The sequence below is a fragment of the Phocoena sinus genome, chromosome 13 (assembly GCF_008692025.1).
Source record: "Phocoena sinus isolate mPhoSin1 chromosome 13, mPhoSin1.pri, whole genome shotgun sequence".
Lineage (NCBI taxonomy): Eukaryota > Metazoa > Chordata > Mammalia > Artiodactyla > Phocoenidae > Phocoena > Phocoena sinus.
The window spans coordinates 38,831,837-38,848,394 of record NC_045775.1 but is presented as its reverse complement, the minus strand read 5'-3'; the positions used below and the strand labels follow the sequence as shown (position 1 = coordinate 38,848,394).

At 49.4% G+C, this 16,558-nt stretch overlaps 1 protein-coding gene across 1 annotated transcript in view; it reads right to left on the bottom strand.

Moving 5' to 3' along the window:
- TTC7A (tetratricopeptide repeat domain 7A) overlaps window positions 1–16,558 on the bottom strand; it is a 122,031-nt gene that overhangs the window by 77,134 nt on the left and 28,339 nt on the right. The window contains exons 4-5 of the mRNA XM_032652056.1: window positions 10,124–10,254; window positions 7,473–7,588 (exon numbers count right to left, since the gene is read on the bottom strand). Coding sequence (XP_032507947.1) covers window positions 7,473–7,588; window positions 10,124–10,254 — 247 coding nt within the window. The remainder of the gene's footprint in view (window positions 1–7,472; window positions 7,589–10,123; window positions 10,255–16,558) is intronic.

Sequence of the window (16,558 nt, the reverse complement as noted above, 5' to 3'; positions counted from 1 at the left end):
CAGACACAGTTCGGCACCAGGCTCGCTGGCAATACCACCTGTTAGCCTTGTGACCTTGGGCAAGTTACTTAACCTCTCCTTCAGGAAAATGGGGATATTACTAGTTCCAACTTCACGGGATTACACGTAAAGGCATTAGCATTCTGCCTGACATGCAGTAAGTATTCAACAATATTAGCTACTATCAAGAGGAAAGGTGTAAAGAAATTATTTAAAGCCCACCCAGGCACCCAGGGCTACTTTATATATGTCACATTCCAGGGCCACCACTGGGCTGGATGTGTTCACAGGAAACTGAGAGAGGGGCTGAGTTGTTCCCACGTGTCCTGGGAACTGCTCCTCACATTCAGGCTTCAAATATTTGGGCTGTTTGTTTGGAAAGAAATGATGATTCAGTTTCCATTCCTCTTTATTTGGGAATAAAGGGCGGGGGTGGGGAGGGAGTCAGCATCAGCTTTAAAGACAAATTTGTGCTGCAGGAAGAAGAGGACAAAGACAGGGGAACAAAGTGAGAGCAACAGAAAACTAACTAAAATTACCTGGGCTTTCCTGGAGGGGTGACGGTTGGTTAATGCCTCTGCCCACAACTGACACACACACACACACACACGCACGCACGCACGCACGCACGCACGCACACACGCACGCACGCACGCACACCCTGAGTGCGCAGAACAAAGACAGGGCAGGAAGCAGGCCCACCCTCTGAGAATGTGACTCAGGGTCCAGAGAAGGAAGGAGAGCCGTAAGTCAGCACATCAAGGATCAGCCCCATCACCGGGGCCCTGTCCTTCCACACACCCCACAGGTGCCCAGGCTGCCCTTTGACACTCCCCAAACTGGAAACAGCATGGGTTTCCAGGCCGCTCAGATCTAAAGCTGGAATCCCAGTGGGTGAGGTCGGGCAAGTGACTCAACCTTCTCTGAGCCCCAGCCCCTCACTAGTGGGCTGGGGTCACATGACCTCCTTCACAGAGTGTTGTACACAGAGCGTGTGGCCCAGCCTAGCACACAGCATGTGCTTGATAACTGCTGGCTCTCTCCCTCTTTCCCTCCTGACTGTCCTGGACGCTCACCTTGACCTCATATCTGCAGAGAAGCTGGTGTGGGGAAGGGAGCAGGCAGCCCTGAGGGGTGGAGGTGGGGGGACCTCAGCGGAGAGGGAGTTAATAGGGCTCTGAATTCCATACTCCAGTGTCTTTTCGTTCCCTCCCTCCTCTTGGACCCTCACACCCTGGGATACAGGACAAACAGACACCCCCCATTAGAGGTGGGGGTGGGGAATAGAGGAGGAACTCGCTCAGGATCACTGAGTGGCCTCCACTCCCCGGCCCTGCCCTTACGCCCACCAACTCTTCAAACCAGAAGCTGGGACCACGCATACCAAGTAGAGGCAGACTCGGGGGAACAAACGCTAGGCTGTGAGCACCTCAGGGGCGGCAGCAGGGTCTTAATTGCTGGGTTTCTGCTGTGGGCAGTGTAGACTGGTGGTTAATGGTGTCAGACAGTACCCCGGCACACACAACCCTGGCTCTGTCCAGGACAAGTCACTTATGTTCTCTGTGCCTCAGTTTTCCCATCTGTAAAATGGGGGTGCTAACAACAGCACCTACCTCAGAGGGCTCCTGGAAAGACTAAAGACACATGCCAGCAAAGCACTTAAGTGCCTGGCACAAATTCAGCTCTTAATAGGTGGCACGTATTAGTATAACAAATATTTGTTAAATGAATGAATGAATGAAGGGCACAGAACACTAAAATTAGAACTGTCCCCTTCCCACAAAATCTACTCCATGGGACTGCCGTATGGAAGAAGAGCACCTCTTCTGCAAGAGGCCTTGGGAGGGAGAACTTCTTAAACAGAGAGCAGGCATCAGCAAACTCTTTTCTTTAAAGGATCAGGGAGTAAATATTTCAGGATTAGCCATCTGATCTCAATCCCAACTTCTCAGCTCTGAGGGTGAGACAGTATGTAAATGAATGGGTGTGGCTATGTGCCAATAAAACTTTATTTGCAAAAACAGGGTGACAACAGTCTCCAGCTAAAGAGAAGCAGCTGGGTGGCAGCTGCCTGGGAAGTAAAAACAGGAACCAGCCTGCTAGGCCACCATTTCACTGAAACTGAAATTCAGTAACTGAATAGGAACAAACAAGCCATGGTGGAGCTACAGCAGAGGCAGCGTGCGTGTCCCGGTGACCCACCCCCCCCCCCAGCTCCACCTCCCTGGCCACAGGGTGGTTGGTCGGAGGCACCCAGGGCTCCCAGGCCAGTCCCACCCTTGGGAGGTAAACCACCTTGGCTCTCTGGGCCGCCTGATCCTCATGTCCCAAACGGGACACCACTGCCTCCCTGGCCTAGCACTTGAGAAATTTTTTTTTTTAAAGTGTAAACTTGAAGCTCGAGGCAGCAGCCCATCCAGCTGTGGACTGCCTCAAGAAAATAATAATACAAACAAATGATAAGACTGCCTTAGATTTTCTAAGCAGCTGTGACGAATCAGGTGCTCTGGTGGGTGTTCACGTACGAGGAGAGAGCAGGGAGAGAGCCTGTTTCCCGGCCGGGACCTTCTCCCTGCTCTTACCATCTGAAGGACAGGAGTCGTGCGGCACCCGCCTCCTCTAACACGAGGGCAGGGTGGTGAGAGAGAAGGGGCACACAGGCCTCCTCCAGGCCGGGGTCCAGCTGGGGCAGGACTGCCTCTCCCCAGGCCTACGCCCACACCCCAGCCATCTCAGCCACCGCTGCTTCCTGGGAGTGGCCTCACCATGGCCTGCTCTGCATTCTGGGCAAGGACTCCACTTCCTTCTCTTCCAGGCATTGAGGGCTGAAGCTCGGGGGGCTTCCAACACCCCGAATGGGATGTAGCTCTGATGGGACAGGGATGCCTGCTGGATGGAAAAGCTGCCTGGGCCAGAAACTGCGTTTCAGTCCAGCTGTTCCCCTTAGAGTCCCAGAGCGCTGGTTCCTAAAGAGTGGTCCCCAGAGACCCACACCAAACAAGGGCTCCATGTCAAATGAAACTGAAAACTTTACATGTCTTTGCTTCCTCCTGAAAATTTACTATCTGCAACCATGCTCCTTGGAATTCCTATTCTAAAGGGCCTGAGAAGTCTTTAACCCACTGTTTCCCAAGTGTATTTGGCCTTGGACCCTCGCAAGTTCCCCATCCTCCTCAGCCTCATCCTACCTCTTCTGCCCCACCCAGACTCTTCCTGTCTCTGGGAATCTCCCCTCCCTCCGGGCCCAGCTCAAGGATGACTGTCCCGGCCACACAGCCCACCAAGCCCTAAGCCCAGCTGCAGGCGTGGGCTTGGCACCTTCCCCTGATGCCACAGGGAGCAACTTCATGCAGAAGAGAGATTAGCAGGAACACAAAAGAGGCTCCCAACCAAGCCCTGAGTGGAAAAAGCAGGCTACAAAGCAGCAGTGCTGTAAGATACTATTTTGTTGTTGTTTAAAAAAGAAAAGAAAAAAATATACCTGCATATCTGTACGTAGAAAGATGTGAGGGCTTCCCTGGTGGCGCAGTGGTTAAGAATCCGCCTGCCAACGCAGGAGACATGGGTTCGAGCCCTGGTCTGGGAGGATCCCACATGCCACGGAGCAACTAAGCCCGTGCGCCACAACTACTGAGCCTGCGCTCTAGAGCCCGTGAGCCACAACTACGGAGCCCGCGTGCCACAACTACTGAAGCCCGCGCGCCTAGAGCCCGTGCTCAGCAACGAGAGAAGCCACTGCTATGAGAAGCCTGTGCACCACAACGAAGAGCAGGCCCCAGCTCAGCGCAACTAGAGAAAGCCTGCGTGCAGCAACAAAGACCCAATGCAGCCAAAAATGAAAAATAAATAAATTTATTTTAAAAAATGTTAACAGTGATTACCTAGAATACGGAGCCAGCAAATTTTTTTCTGTAAAGAGCCAGACAGTAAACATTTTAGGCTTGGAGTCATATAACTCTGCAGTTGTTGCTCTAAAGCAGCCATAGATATCGAAGATACCTAAAACAACAGGCAAGCTGTGTTCCAAAAAACTTCACAAAAGCAGGTGACTGGCCAGAAGGTCATAACCTGCCAGTCCCTGATCTAAAGATTGAATATGTGATTTTTAAATTTGCCCGTTTTATATTTTTATGTATTTTCCACCATAAACATTATAATTATATTACTTACACAAACTAGGAGGGAGGGAGGGATCAATGAATTATGCATTTTGGGGAGGGAGGGATAAATTAGGAGTCTGGGACTAAAATATACACACTACTATATATAAAATAGATAACCAACAAGGACCTACTGTATAGCACAGGAAACTATACTCAATATTTTGTATTAACCTATAAGGGGAAAAAAATCTGAAAAAGAATATACATATATATATATCTGAATCACTTTGCTGTACACCTGAAACTAAAACATTGTAAATCAACTATACTTCAATTAAGATTTTTAAAAATAAATTATGCATTTTTAAAGATGCAAACAATTAAAACATAAAAATCTAATGAACCTCACTCCTAAGAAAAGTGCAAATTAAAAAAAAAAAAGCTGAACCAATAAGGACCTACTGTATAGCACAGGGACCTATATACCCAATCACTTGTAATAACCTATAACGGAAAAGAATCTGAAAAAGGAGATATATATATATATGTATGTACATATACATATATATGTACGTATACATATATACATATATATATGTTCGTATACATATATACATATATATAACTGCATCACTTTCCTGTACACCTGAAACTGCCAACATTATAAATCAAATATACTTCAACAGAAATTATTTTAGAAAACAAAAGAAGTAATTACCTTCCAAGTACCAACAATGGAAAAGTGAACAGATAAATATCATCTCCCCTGCCAACAATAATGATGCTGAGATAGCATATTTCACCAATCACTCCTAATAACGTCAAAAAAGCATCAAAAAGCTTGCACTAATCCTCCTACACTGTTGGAAGGGATGTAAACTGGTACAGCCACTATGGAGAACAGTATGAAAGTTCTTTAAAAAACTGAAAATAGAGTTACCATATGATGATCCAGTGATTCCACTCCTGGGCATGTGTCTGGAGAAAACTATAATTCAGACAGATACATGCACCCCAATATCATTGCAGCGCTATTTACAATAGCCAAGATGTGGAAACAACCTAAATGTCCAATGACAGATGAATGGATAAAGAAGATGTGGCATATATACACAATGGAATACTATTCAGCCATAAAAAAGAGTGAAATAATGCCATTTGCAGCAACATGGATGGACCTAGAGATTATCATATTAAGTGAAGTAAGTCAAAGACAAATATCATATATCATTTATATGTGGAATCTAAAAAAATGATACAAAGGAATTATTTATAAAACAGAAATAGACTCACAGACATAGAAAACAAACTTACGGCTACCAAAGGGGGAAGGTGGGGCAGGGATAAACCCGGAATTTGGAATTAGCAGATACACGCTACTATATATAAAATAGCTAAACAACAAGGACCTACTGTATAACACAGGGAACTACACTCAATATCTCGTAATAACCTATAATGGAAAAGAATCTAAAAAAGGACATATATATATATATACACACACACACACACATACATGTATGTCTGAATCACTTTGCTGTATACCTGAAACTAACACAACATTGTAGATCAATATTTCAATAAGAACTTAAAAAAAAAAAAGCTTGCACTATGTTGTGAGGGCTTACGAAGCAGCCTCTCTCCCACATCTTGGTGGCACAGAAACTGAAACAACCTTCTATGAGGTCCAAGTTGGCAACCTCTACCCAAATGACCAGCGTCCTACCTTTTGACCCAGAACTTTCCTGTCTCGGAATCCACCCTACAGACAGATCCCCACTGAAACAATGCATAGGTACGGTTCTGTTCTGGACTCTAGCATATGCTGAAAAGAGCCCAAGTCTGGAAGTGACCTATCTGTTCCTCGGTTGGGAACTGAGTAAACAAATTGTAGGAGATCTGTACTGTATGATACTATAAAGACTTTGCAGCAGTGCAAAGAAAAGGCAGCTCTGATGTGGAACCATCTCCAAGAGATATATTTTGAATGAAAAAAGGCAAAGGGGAGAATATGCATTTAAAAAAGGAAGAAAATAATATGTGCGTATAATCGCTTGTGTATGCTAACTATCATGGAATGATACAGGAGCCTAGGAACACTGCCTACAGAGGAGCCAGGAGGCAGGGGATGGAGATGGAAGGGAAACGTTTTATTGTCTAGTCTTCTGTACCTTTTTAATTTGGTATCCTGTGCAAGAATCAGCTATTTCAAAAAATGTTAAATGAAAAGGATGAATAAAGTGAAATTTAACAAAATAAATCATACCAAAAACAAAATAGGGGCTTCAAAGGACTCTAGCCAGTCAAAGCAAAGAAAGCTCTGTGATCCTGACCCTCCGTTTCCTCACCTGTGGGGAGGAGGGAACACCTGTGTGGCTGGCCCACCTCCACCTGGGAGGCTCGAGAGGGGCGAGACGTGTGCCCAGCCTCCACGGTGACTGGCTGCACTCGGCACACGTGAGTCCCTCCGCTTGCCCGGATGTCCTCAAGGCCCCAGCCCACGGTGTCTGCAGAGGGTAGTAATGATGCGGAGGAGGGAGCTGGTGAGGCACGGGAAACCCAGGCTCCCACCTGCTAGTCTCCAGCCTGGTTGAGGCATTCAGCCCTGCAGAACCGCCGGAGAGCCACGGTGGCCAGCAACACGCCCTCCTGGTCCTGTCGCTTCTCCCTTCATCTCCACCACCACACAACACACCCACGAAACACCACCAGCCCCTCCCACCCAGATGGAAGCATCCACCAGACTCTTCACAGAGGGAGGGTGCCTTGCTTAACCCTAAGGAGCAAAAGACTAAGAAAGGGGTTCTGGGCACCGTGTTCTTGGGTCCCAGGACCCTCCGGTCAACGCACAGGAAAACGAGCTTCCTGCCACCTCACCAGCAGGGCAGTCGCACCCCCAAAATGATGCCAGGCCTTTACTTTCACCACACTTCTCCTCGGATCTCACAGCCCCTTGAAAGTTGGAATTATCAGGAATCACCTTTTCCATTAAATTTTGGGGAGAATGAGGCTCAGAGAAGCAAAATGACTTTAGCTGACACTTCAGGCGACAGTGACCACCTCCAGACCGCCCAGCTCACTGTCCTTCACTCTTCCCACACCATCATCGGGCTCCCAGAACTCCCCCTTCTGAAGATGACCACCCCCAACACGTGCAGGCTTTATTGCTTCAGCAGCTCTCTGAAGCTCGGCCCTTCCCCCCAGGGCCTGGGCAAGCTCAGTCTGACAAGACGGGAACAAGCCAGCCCCCATCGTCTCTCCAGGGGGCCCGCACACACACAGCCCAGAGAAGAGGGAGGCCTGACCAATGTCAGCAGCTCCTAGGCCTGAAAGAAATGTCCGGGTCCTGCTCAGCTGCCAGCGACCTACCCCTTCTTCAGGTTTGTCACATAAGCGCTCTGGAGTGCAGCTTCCAGGAAGTAGGTGAGCTCGTAGTCGACCGGGTGAGATCCTTTCAGGTGCCGGGATGTGGTGTTACTTGTGATCTGGAAAGGGGAACACAGAGAGAGCCGCTGTCTCTAAGTTCTGAGGCTGAGAGGCCAGGGCCAGGGTCAGCCCAGGCAGAGGTGGAGGCCCCATCGCCACCCAAGCCCCCAGCTACCTTAGGGGCACGTAGGGCAATACTCAGACCAGACTCAACCTGCGATACTCAGACCAAACTCAACCTAACTTGCTTTAATTCAAAATAGGTCTAAAGCACTCTCCCTGTGCAAATGCTGCATGCCCATAACAGCCCTACAAGGCTGGTTTTCTCTGCACCTTATAGATGAGGAAATTGAGGCTCAGAAAGTGCCCGGGGACACAAAGCTGGCCTGGGCCTGGACCTCAAACTCAAGTCTGGCCAGCTACACATTCCAGGCTCTTTCTACTACTTATTGGTGCATTCTTTCAATACTCGAGCACCTACCAGACACCAGACATTGCACTGTCCCTGTCACATAACCATGTAACCTCAGAACAGCCCAACAGCTGACCCCTGGTTCGTGGGAAAGCTGAGGAACAATTGTTACTAACTGAGCTGCCGCTTAAGCCTCAGCTCTGAGAGGGTCACCCAGCCCCACCGAGATGGGCCTGCCTTCACTATGCCACCTCCCTCTCTGACATGAGGGGAAAAAAAAAAAAAATCAACGAGCCATCCACCCCTTTCAGAAACTGAAATAGGTTTTAGAGAGATTCTTAGCTCCTCAGAGGTTGGCGCTGGGTCTTAGGAGAGACATCCAGCTTTGCAGTGCACAGGGTGCACAGGGTTCTATGGCCTGCCCTCCCTTGACCTGAGATAACCAGCTATCGGGGCCCATTTGTCCACCCAGTGCCCCAGAGGTGCTGATTCCAGCCCTGGACACCATTCCAGCTCATCACCTTAATCCCCTTTTAAGAGTCCAAAACCCAGGCTTCTGACTGAATGGGTGACTTTCAATTTTTCATGAAAGCTTCCTCCAAACTATATGTAATTCAAACACGAGGAGCTCCTGAAACACTGCATGTGACCTTGGCAGAGGTCAACTCAAGTCTCCACGTGGACCTCTGCCAGGGAGTACCCTCGAGTCCTGTTTCTGCTGAGCCTCCAATCACCTCTTTCCCACTGAAGTCCAGCCAAGCAGAGGGTCTCTAGGACGGTGACTCTCAACAGGGGGGCAATTTTGCCCCTGAGACATTTGGCATTATCTGGAGACACTTTTGGTTGTCACAGTTGGAGGGGGGTTGGCTGCTGGCAGCCCATAGGTAGAGGCTGGGAGTGCTGCTGGACATTCTACACAGGGCAGCAGAATTATCTGGCCCCAAACGTCAGAAGTCCTGAGGCTGAGAATCCTGCTCCATGGGAACTGACCTGGCATGAGGAGGACGCCTCCAAAAAGGTCCGTCACAAACAGGTGCTGGGTTGACATTTTGGCATTTGCCAAAGTAGGTGAGGTTCAAATATCTGAGTGCTGAGTCTCGCAGATTGTGCCTACCTCCCCTGTCTGGATGCCAATCCTAAATCTCCTCTGCCAAGCCTGCCATCTAGCATCTACTAAACGTCTACTAAACAGAAGGCTTAAGCACCACCCCGAAGTCACAAGTCACACAGGGTCCAAGGCCCGCCAACGCCACTTATGAACTGTCTGAACTCCGGGAAGCTATTTAACTCTCCACACCTGAGGTTCCCCACCTACACGATGGGAATAACAAGCGTAACCTGTTGCAGTTGGTTACTATTTGAAGGTTAAATTAGAGAACTTTGAGTAAAGTACTCAAAGTAATGCCTGACATGAAAACAGGGATGCAGTAACTGTAAGTATCTTTGTTGAATAGGGCTGCCTGTAGCCCCCCCATTAAACCAGGAGTCCCCAGAAGGGAAGAACTGGGGTAACATCACAGTATGCTGCTAACACCTGCAACTGCTGTCCTGTTGAGACTTCGTTCAGGCCCCCCGAAGCACAAGCAGGGAGATAAGTAGGCCTGAGAATTTCCAGACCCTTGTGGCCAGCTCTGCCAGCCTCTGCAAGGCTTTAAGAATGGTCCTCCTCCCCGCTAAAGGGTCCAGTAGCGAGCTTCCAGAGCACCTGAGAGCTGGGAAGAGTGCCTACATGGACCAGCCTGACTGTACCCTTCCAAGGGAAGAGTAGTGGGCAAATGGCTTAATCTCTCTAAACCTCATGTATTAAACAGGGATGAATGTAATACCTACTTCAGAGAGCTGCTGTGAGGGGTAAACAAGTTAACGAACACAACAGGGCTGTCACATTTTTGGTCGTACAAGCTGAGCTCACCAAGGAGGTTGCCAGCCGCTCGCAGGTGGCGTGGACTCTTCTGTTTATTAAAAGTCTTTTCTGGCAGTAGAGAGTCTCATGCTTACAGAATCAGGATACTATAATGAGTTTTCCAATGGATAAAGCAGAGCATCTTCAGGGCAGGTGGAGGGTCCTCTTTTCTAATTTGTACAAGCAGGACCTACGGTTTTAGTGGGGTGGGGGGGGCTTGCATAGATACAGGTGCTCGATAGAGGGCAGTGATGACCAATTGGGCTATTTCCAGCTCACCTTCTCCAATTCCTGCAGGAACACCTGAGCGATCCAGGAGGCCCTCTCGAAACAGGTGATCACTTCCTCCTCCCTCTCCGTCAGGCGGTGGCGGGAAGCGATGGAGTTGGGGAGGCGTTCCAGGGAGAGGCCTGTGGGACGAGGGGAGCATCTCGGACCTGCCCTGCTCGGCGGGGGACGGGGGGCCCAACTCCAGGCCCCTCCCAGGGGCCCAGGGTGGGCTCATCCGAGGAGACTCTGGAGCAGCCAGTGGGAGGCAGAGGTCCTGGGAGGGGAAGGAGGGGGCTAAAGCAAGGATGGTATTAGCAGCGGCTGGGATTAAGTGGTGAACAGACAGCAGGCACCCATGCCCCACGTGGGGAACCACACTGGTGGCACCCCCATGCCCAACTCCTGCCTGCTGGAAGCAATCCTGACCCCTCCCCAGGCACTTACCATGTTTACATCACGGAGTGGTTATTTACATCTAGCTCTTCTCTCCCCCAGTAGTTCAATGGGGGCAAAATGAGCCTGTTTGGACTGCCACAGTCCCTAGCACGTGGTAGATGACTTGATTACACAGCATTTATATGCACCCCTCCCGTGGAACCAAACAGTTTCTACCTCACCTAAGTCAGGCGCTCGGGTCCTATGCGCCTGCAGTGGAAGTTGCTGTTTTTGCGTCCCTGGCATCCATTTCCCATTCTTTCCACAGCAGCACCTCTCTCTCCCTTTGAGCACCCATTTGTGCAGCCTCGCTCAGCCCTGTGGCTCACAGAGCGAAGACCCCGCCCCACCTCAAAGGCAGGCACGTGATCCAGGCTGACTCATCATCAGGGCCACAGTGATTGGCTAAGGGTGTGCACGTGGCCTGGTTTGTGCCGAGAAGACCCAATCCCAGAATTCTTACCCCTTCCACTGGGCTTGTTAAGCTGCTAAGAGGCCAGCCTGGAAATGTTAGGGAAAGGCAGCCTTAAAATGAAGCTACGTAACGTGAATGTCATTAACATGATTGTACACTTGAAAATGGTTAAGGTGGTGTATTTTATGTTTTGTGTTTTTTACCAAAATTAAAAAAATTTTAAATATAAAAGCATAGCTCTAAAGCAAAAAAAAAAAAAAAAAAACCCAAAACTATAAGAAACCAAGAAGGGAAAGCTGTAAAGGGAAACAACTATATTTATGTCTGGGTTTTTGGTCTTTAACTTTTTTTTTTTGAGACAGGAAAAAGATTGAATAAACTCAGTCACGAAAAAAATAAAAAAACGAAGTCTACACAGAACAGAGATGAGACTTGATGGAAAAGGGCAGATTCCTAAAGACACGGAACACTTGCCTGAAGCACTACCCCCTGAAACTTTCCAGTACATGCACCAATAAACCCCATCCCCCATTTTCTCAGGGAGGGGTGGGGTCAAAGTCCACTTAAATTGTGTTGCTGTCACGTGCAACTCACAGTCCTGACTAGAGAGCACTGTCCTAGACTGCGGTTCTCGGTGGGCAGAACCCAGATCCTTCTCACCTTTGTGCCCACACGGTACTTTATATGTAGCAGGTGCTCAAGATGAAGTGACTGAAGGAAGGTCCAAGAAGAGAATCCTCAACTCTCTCCTGCCCTTTGGCCCCAATATCCAACTGATGACCAAGCCCTTAACATTTCAAGCCTCCCTTCCCCTTCCCTTCTCTTATCTCCTTATTTTAGGCTTTATCTCTTGAGTGGATGACCACCTTGGCCTCCTAGCTGGCCTCCCTGCCTCCAGTCTCACTCTCATCCATCCTGCTCAAGGATCCCAGGGTGATCCTTCTAAAACTCCACTGCTTAAAACCCTCCATTGGGGTCCCCACTGCTACAGGGTGAGGTCCAAACTCCTGACATTCCATACCATGCCCTCCAAGATCCATCCCTGTCACCTCCCCAGCCAGGTCTCTCATCATGTTATACATCAAATGTTTGTGTCCCCTTGAAAGTCATAAAGTCATATGTTGAAAACCTAATGCCCAAGGTGATGGTATTAGGAGGCGGGACCTTGGGGAGGTGATTATGTCCTGAGGGTGGAGCCCTCATGATAGGGATTAGTGTCCTTATAAAAGAGACCCCAGAGAGCCCCTTCCATCATGTGAGTACACAGCAAGAAGTTGGCAGCCTGCAACCTGGAAGAGGGCTCTCACCAGAACCTGACCATGCTGGTGCCTTGATCTCAGACTCCCAGCCTCCAGGACCGTGAGAAATAAGTGTCTGTTGGGTATAAGCCACCCAATCTATGGTGCTTTGTTCTAGCAGCCTGAGCTGACTATGACACCATACCTGCTGCATCCACACCCAGGCTCCTGCTCCCCCTGTACTCGGGTTGCGCCTCTTGCCTGGAATGCACCCTCCACCCCACCCCCCAGAGGCCACCCAAAATTACAGCTCACCTTCTGCCACTGAGTGCCCCCTCCTCTATAGAGCCCCCCCGATACACCCTGGTATAACCAACCATTCTCTCCTTGGGCCCTGATCTACACTTTACGTATTCCTGCCCCACCATTTTGTTATACTTATTTGTTCACGTGTTTGCTCGGCCCAGACTATAGGCTCCTTAAAAGCATCAACCTTAACACGTTCACCTTTCTATAACCTGGCACACAGTAGGCACTCAGCAAGCACTGGCTGGCTGAAGAAACGACAAGCCTGGTGGTGTCCGACAAAGTACAAAGTACTCTACAAACACAAGGTAAAGAAATACTGCTGTTCTTGGCTAGATTCCCAACTCATATGGTTTCAGTGACCTTGCCCTCTGCCAGACTGGGGTGTGAATGGGTCCGAAGGTCGGGATGCCTCGGCCTGGGGAAAGGTGGACATAGACCGTGAAGGCCCTTGCTCAATACAAAGACTCAGTTACCCGGGTCACCAAGGGTCAACGTGCCTCCTGCCAAATGACTCACGACCAGGAAAGGACCAAGGGGGAGGAGGAATAGAGGGCGCACTGGAGGAGATGTGGCAAGAAGGCAGGGGAAGGCTGGTCCCCTCTGCTCACTGCCGGCGCTGGCCCAGCCACTCCTCTCCAGACCCACGGCCCCCGTGTACCCTACAGGACAGTGGGACATAGAAACTGTTCAGGGCCTGGCCTGGAAGCCAAGTGGAAATGGCAGGAGGGCAGAGCCAAAGCCAGAAGACACAGAGAGGGTCTGTTTTAACACATCCTTGTGCTTCCCCCCGCCCCGCCCCGAGATGTGCTGCTGTCTGGGTTCCCTACTGCCCCACCTCTGGGCCCAGAACTGGGATGGACCAGGTTCAGGCTGCCAGTCCCAAGCCTCCGGTGGGCTGGCCATGGCAAAGCGGCGAATTCAGCAGTCTGTGGGGCCACCACATTCCCCGTGCTCCATTTGTTCCTTCTGCTCCCAGCAGGGGCCTCTCCACCAGGCTTCTCTGAGAATTCTAAACCCCATCCTCCTTGAAAGCTCACAGCACACCACCTTTTCTCTGAAGGCTTCTTAAGTCTCCCGCTTTCAGAGCCGGCAGCACGTTTTAGCTGCGCCTCCTCTGCGTATGCCTTTCCCCTACATGGTGACCATCCTCTCTGCCCATTTCTGGTTGATCTTTGCACCCAGCGAGAGCAAGGCCTGGGGCTTAGTGAGTGGATGGACACACAGACGAACACACACATTCACTCATGCCGAGTGTAGAGGACGGTGGCGTTTCTCCCTCTCCATCTAAAAAATGGTTCTTGTGGAATTCAGAAACCGTGGCATATTTATACAATGGAATACTACTCAGAAATAAAGAAAAGGACACACTCTTGATACATACAACACGGGTGAATCTCTCAGAACTTATATTGTGCAGAAGAAGCTACATATCAAAAAGTACAGGCCATATGATTTCAGTTATATGACATTCAAAACAAGGGCAAAATTACAATCTATATTAACAGAAACCAACCAGTCATTGCCTGGGGTGGGTCTGGGGAGGGGATCAATTGGCAAAGGACCTGAGGGAATTTTCTGGGGAGATGGAAATGTTCTTTGTCTTTATTGCGGTGTTGGTTACACGGGTATCTATACTTGACAAACTCATCAAATTACACATTTAAGATCTATGTACTGTGTAAAAATATATCTAAAAATAATAAATATATTCCTTTTTGAAAGGAAGCAATTATGATTCCAGAGGACTAATGAAGATCAAAGTAAACGGGCTACAGTCACTGAGGTAGTGGTCTGTGAAAAAATTTCTAACATATAGCAGACCAAAAAGCTTCCTGGAGCTGGCAACAGCTCTTCCTAGTGAGGGTCACAGTCCAGTCACCCCAGCTCTGCCCATAAAAAGAGGCTTCTTTGTCCGCCTGCCAATGCAGGGGACATGGGTTCGAGCTCTGGTCCGGGAAGATCCCACATGTCGCAGAGCAACTAAGCCCGTGCGCCGTAACTACTGAGCCTGCGCTCTAGAGCCCACGAGCCACAATTACTGAAGCCCACGTGCCACAACTACTGAAGCCTGTGCGCCTAGAGCCTGTGCTCTGCAACAAGAGAAGCCACTGCAATAAGAAGCCCGTGCACTGCAACAAAGAGTAGCAGCCAAAAGTAAATAAATTTATAAAAAAAAAAAGAGGCTTCTTTGCTCTTTGAGTCACATGACGGGCCATTTTCCTGTCACAAACATCTGATGGGAAAGCTACCGGGGATTCCAACCCTCGGGTTCCTTCATCCTCTGCCCTGTGTGTTTCTGCACAAGTGGCCAGACCACAACACTAGCTCCAAGATGGAGACGGGCTGCTTCTGAGCCCGCTCCCAAAGGATCCCAGTGGATCCCAGCCCTGTTGAGCGGGCAGGAAGCCAGAGGCTGTCAGGAAGCACAGGCACTGCCTCCTGATTCCCACTGGCAGAGGGACCTTTATGTGAAAACACCCAGTCGTGCGAGCCAGCGGAGGTTCCCTTTCAAGAGGAGCGCTTGCTTTTTCATTAACTTTGAACTTTCGGTTTGGAGGCAAACTGACCCTGGCACAGCTCAACAACCAGGCTGGTTCGGGCCTCATCGGTCTCGGTGACTCATCACATCCCAAACAGCAGCCCTTCCAAGAAGCCCCGCCCTTGGAGCCCTGGGCACTGGATGCGGAGATGGAGAGCATGATGCCTCCCCTGTAATGGAACTTTCCAGATGGGTGGACCCCCGCCCTCCTGCCTAGCCAGCTGGTCCAAAAGCACAGGGCACCCGAGAGGCGTAGGCCCTGTGGGGGTGGAGGATGGCGGGGGTGGAGGAAGAAATGCAAGTCACTGCTTCAGCCTTCAGGGAGGAAGCCTCAAGGCCGGGTTGGGAAGAGAACCCTCATAAATCACACTCAAAAGTGGGCAACTGTGGTAATATAAAATGGTATAGCTGCTGTGGAGAACAGTCTGGCCATTCCTCAGAAGATTAAAACCAGAATTACCATATGATCCAACAACTCTACTTCTGGGTATATATGCAAAAGAATTGAAAAGAGGGTCTAGAAGAGATACGTGTACTATACCCACGATCATAGCAGCATTATTCACAGCAGCAAAAAGGGAGAAGCAACCCAAGTGTCCACTGATGGATGAATAGATAAAGAAAATGTAGGATAGGACTTCCCTCGTGGCACAGTGGTTATGAATCCGCCTGCCAATGCAGGGGACATGGGTTCAATTCCCTGGTCCGGGAAGATCCCACATGCCGCAGAGCAACTAAGCCCGTGCGCCACAACTACTGAGCCTGCGCTCTAGAGCCCGCGAGCCGCAACTACTGAGCCCGCGTGCCTAAAGCCTGTTCTCCACAACAGGAGAAGCCACAATGAGAAGCCTGCTCACCACAACTAAGAGTAGCCCCTGCTCACCGCAACCAGAGAAAGCCCACGCGCAGCAATGAAGACCCAATGCAAGGCAAAAAATAGAAACTATTATTTTTTTTTAAAAAATCATAGTATATACACACAATGGAATATTATTCAGCCTTGAAAAAGAAGGAAATCCTGCCATATGCAACAACATGGATGAACCTTAAGGACATTATGCTAAGTGAAATAAACCAGTCACAAAAGACAAAGTCTGTATGATTCCACTTCTGTGAGGTACCTGGAGTAGTCAAACTCATAGAGACAGAAGGTAGCATGCTGACTGCCAGGGGCTGGGGGAGGAGAATGGAAAACTGTTTACTGGGTGCAGTTTCAATTTTGCAAGATAAAGTGTTCTGGAGATTGGCTGCACAACGACATGAACGTACTAAACACTATGGAACTTACGCTTAAAAAGTTTTAGGATAATAACTTTTGTTATGTGTATTTCACTGCAGCTAAAAAAATTCTCAATGGTTAAGATGCCAAATTTTTTTTTTTTTCTTTTTTGAGGTACACGGGCCTCTCATTGTTGTGGCCTCTCCCGTTGCAGAGCACAGGCTCCGGACGCGCAGGCTCAGCGGCCACGGCTCACGGGCCCAGCCGCTCTGCGGCATGTGGGATCTTC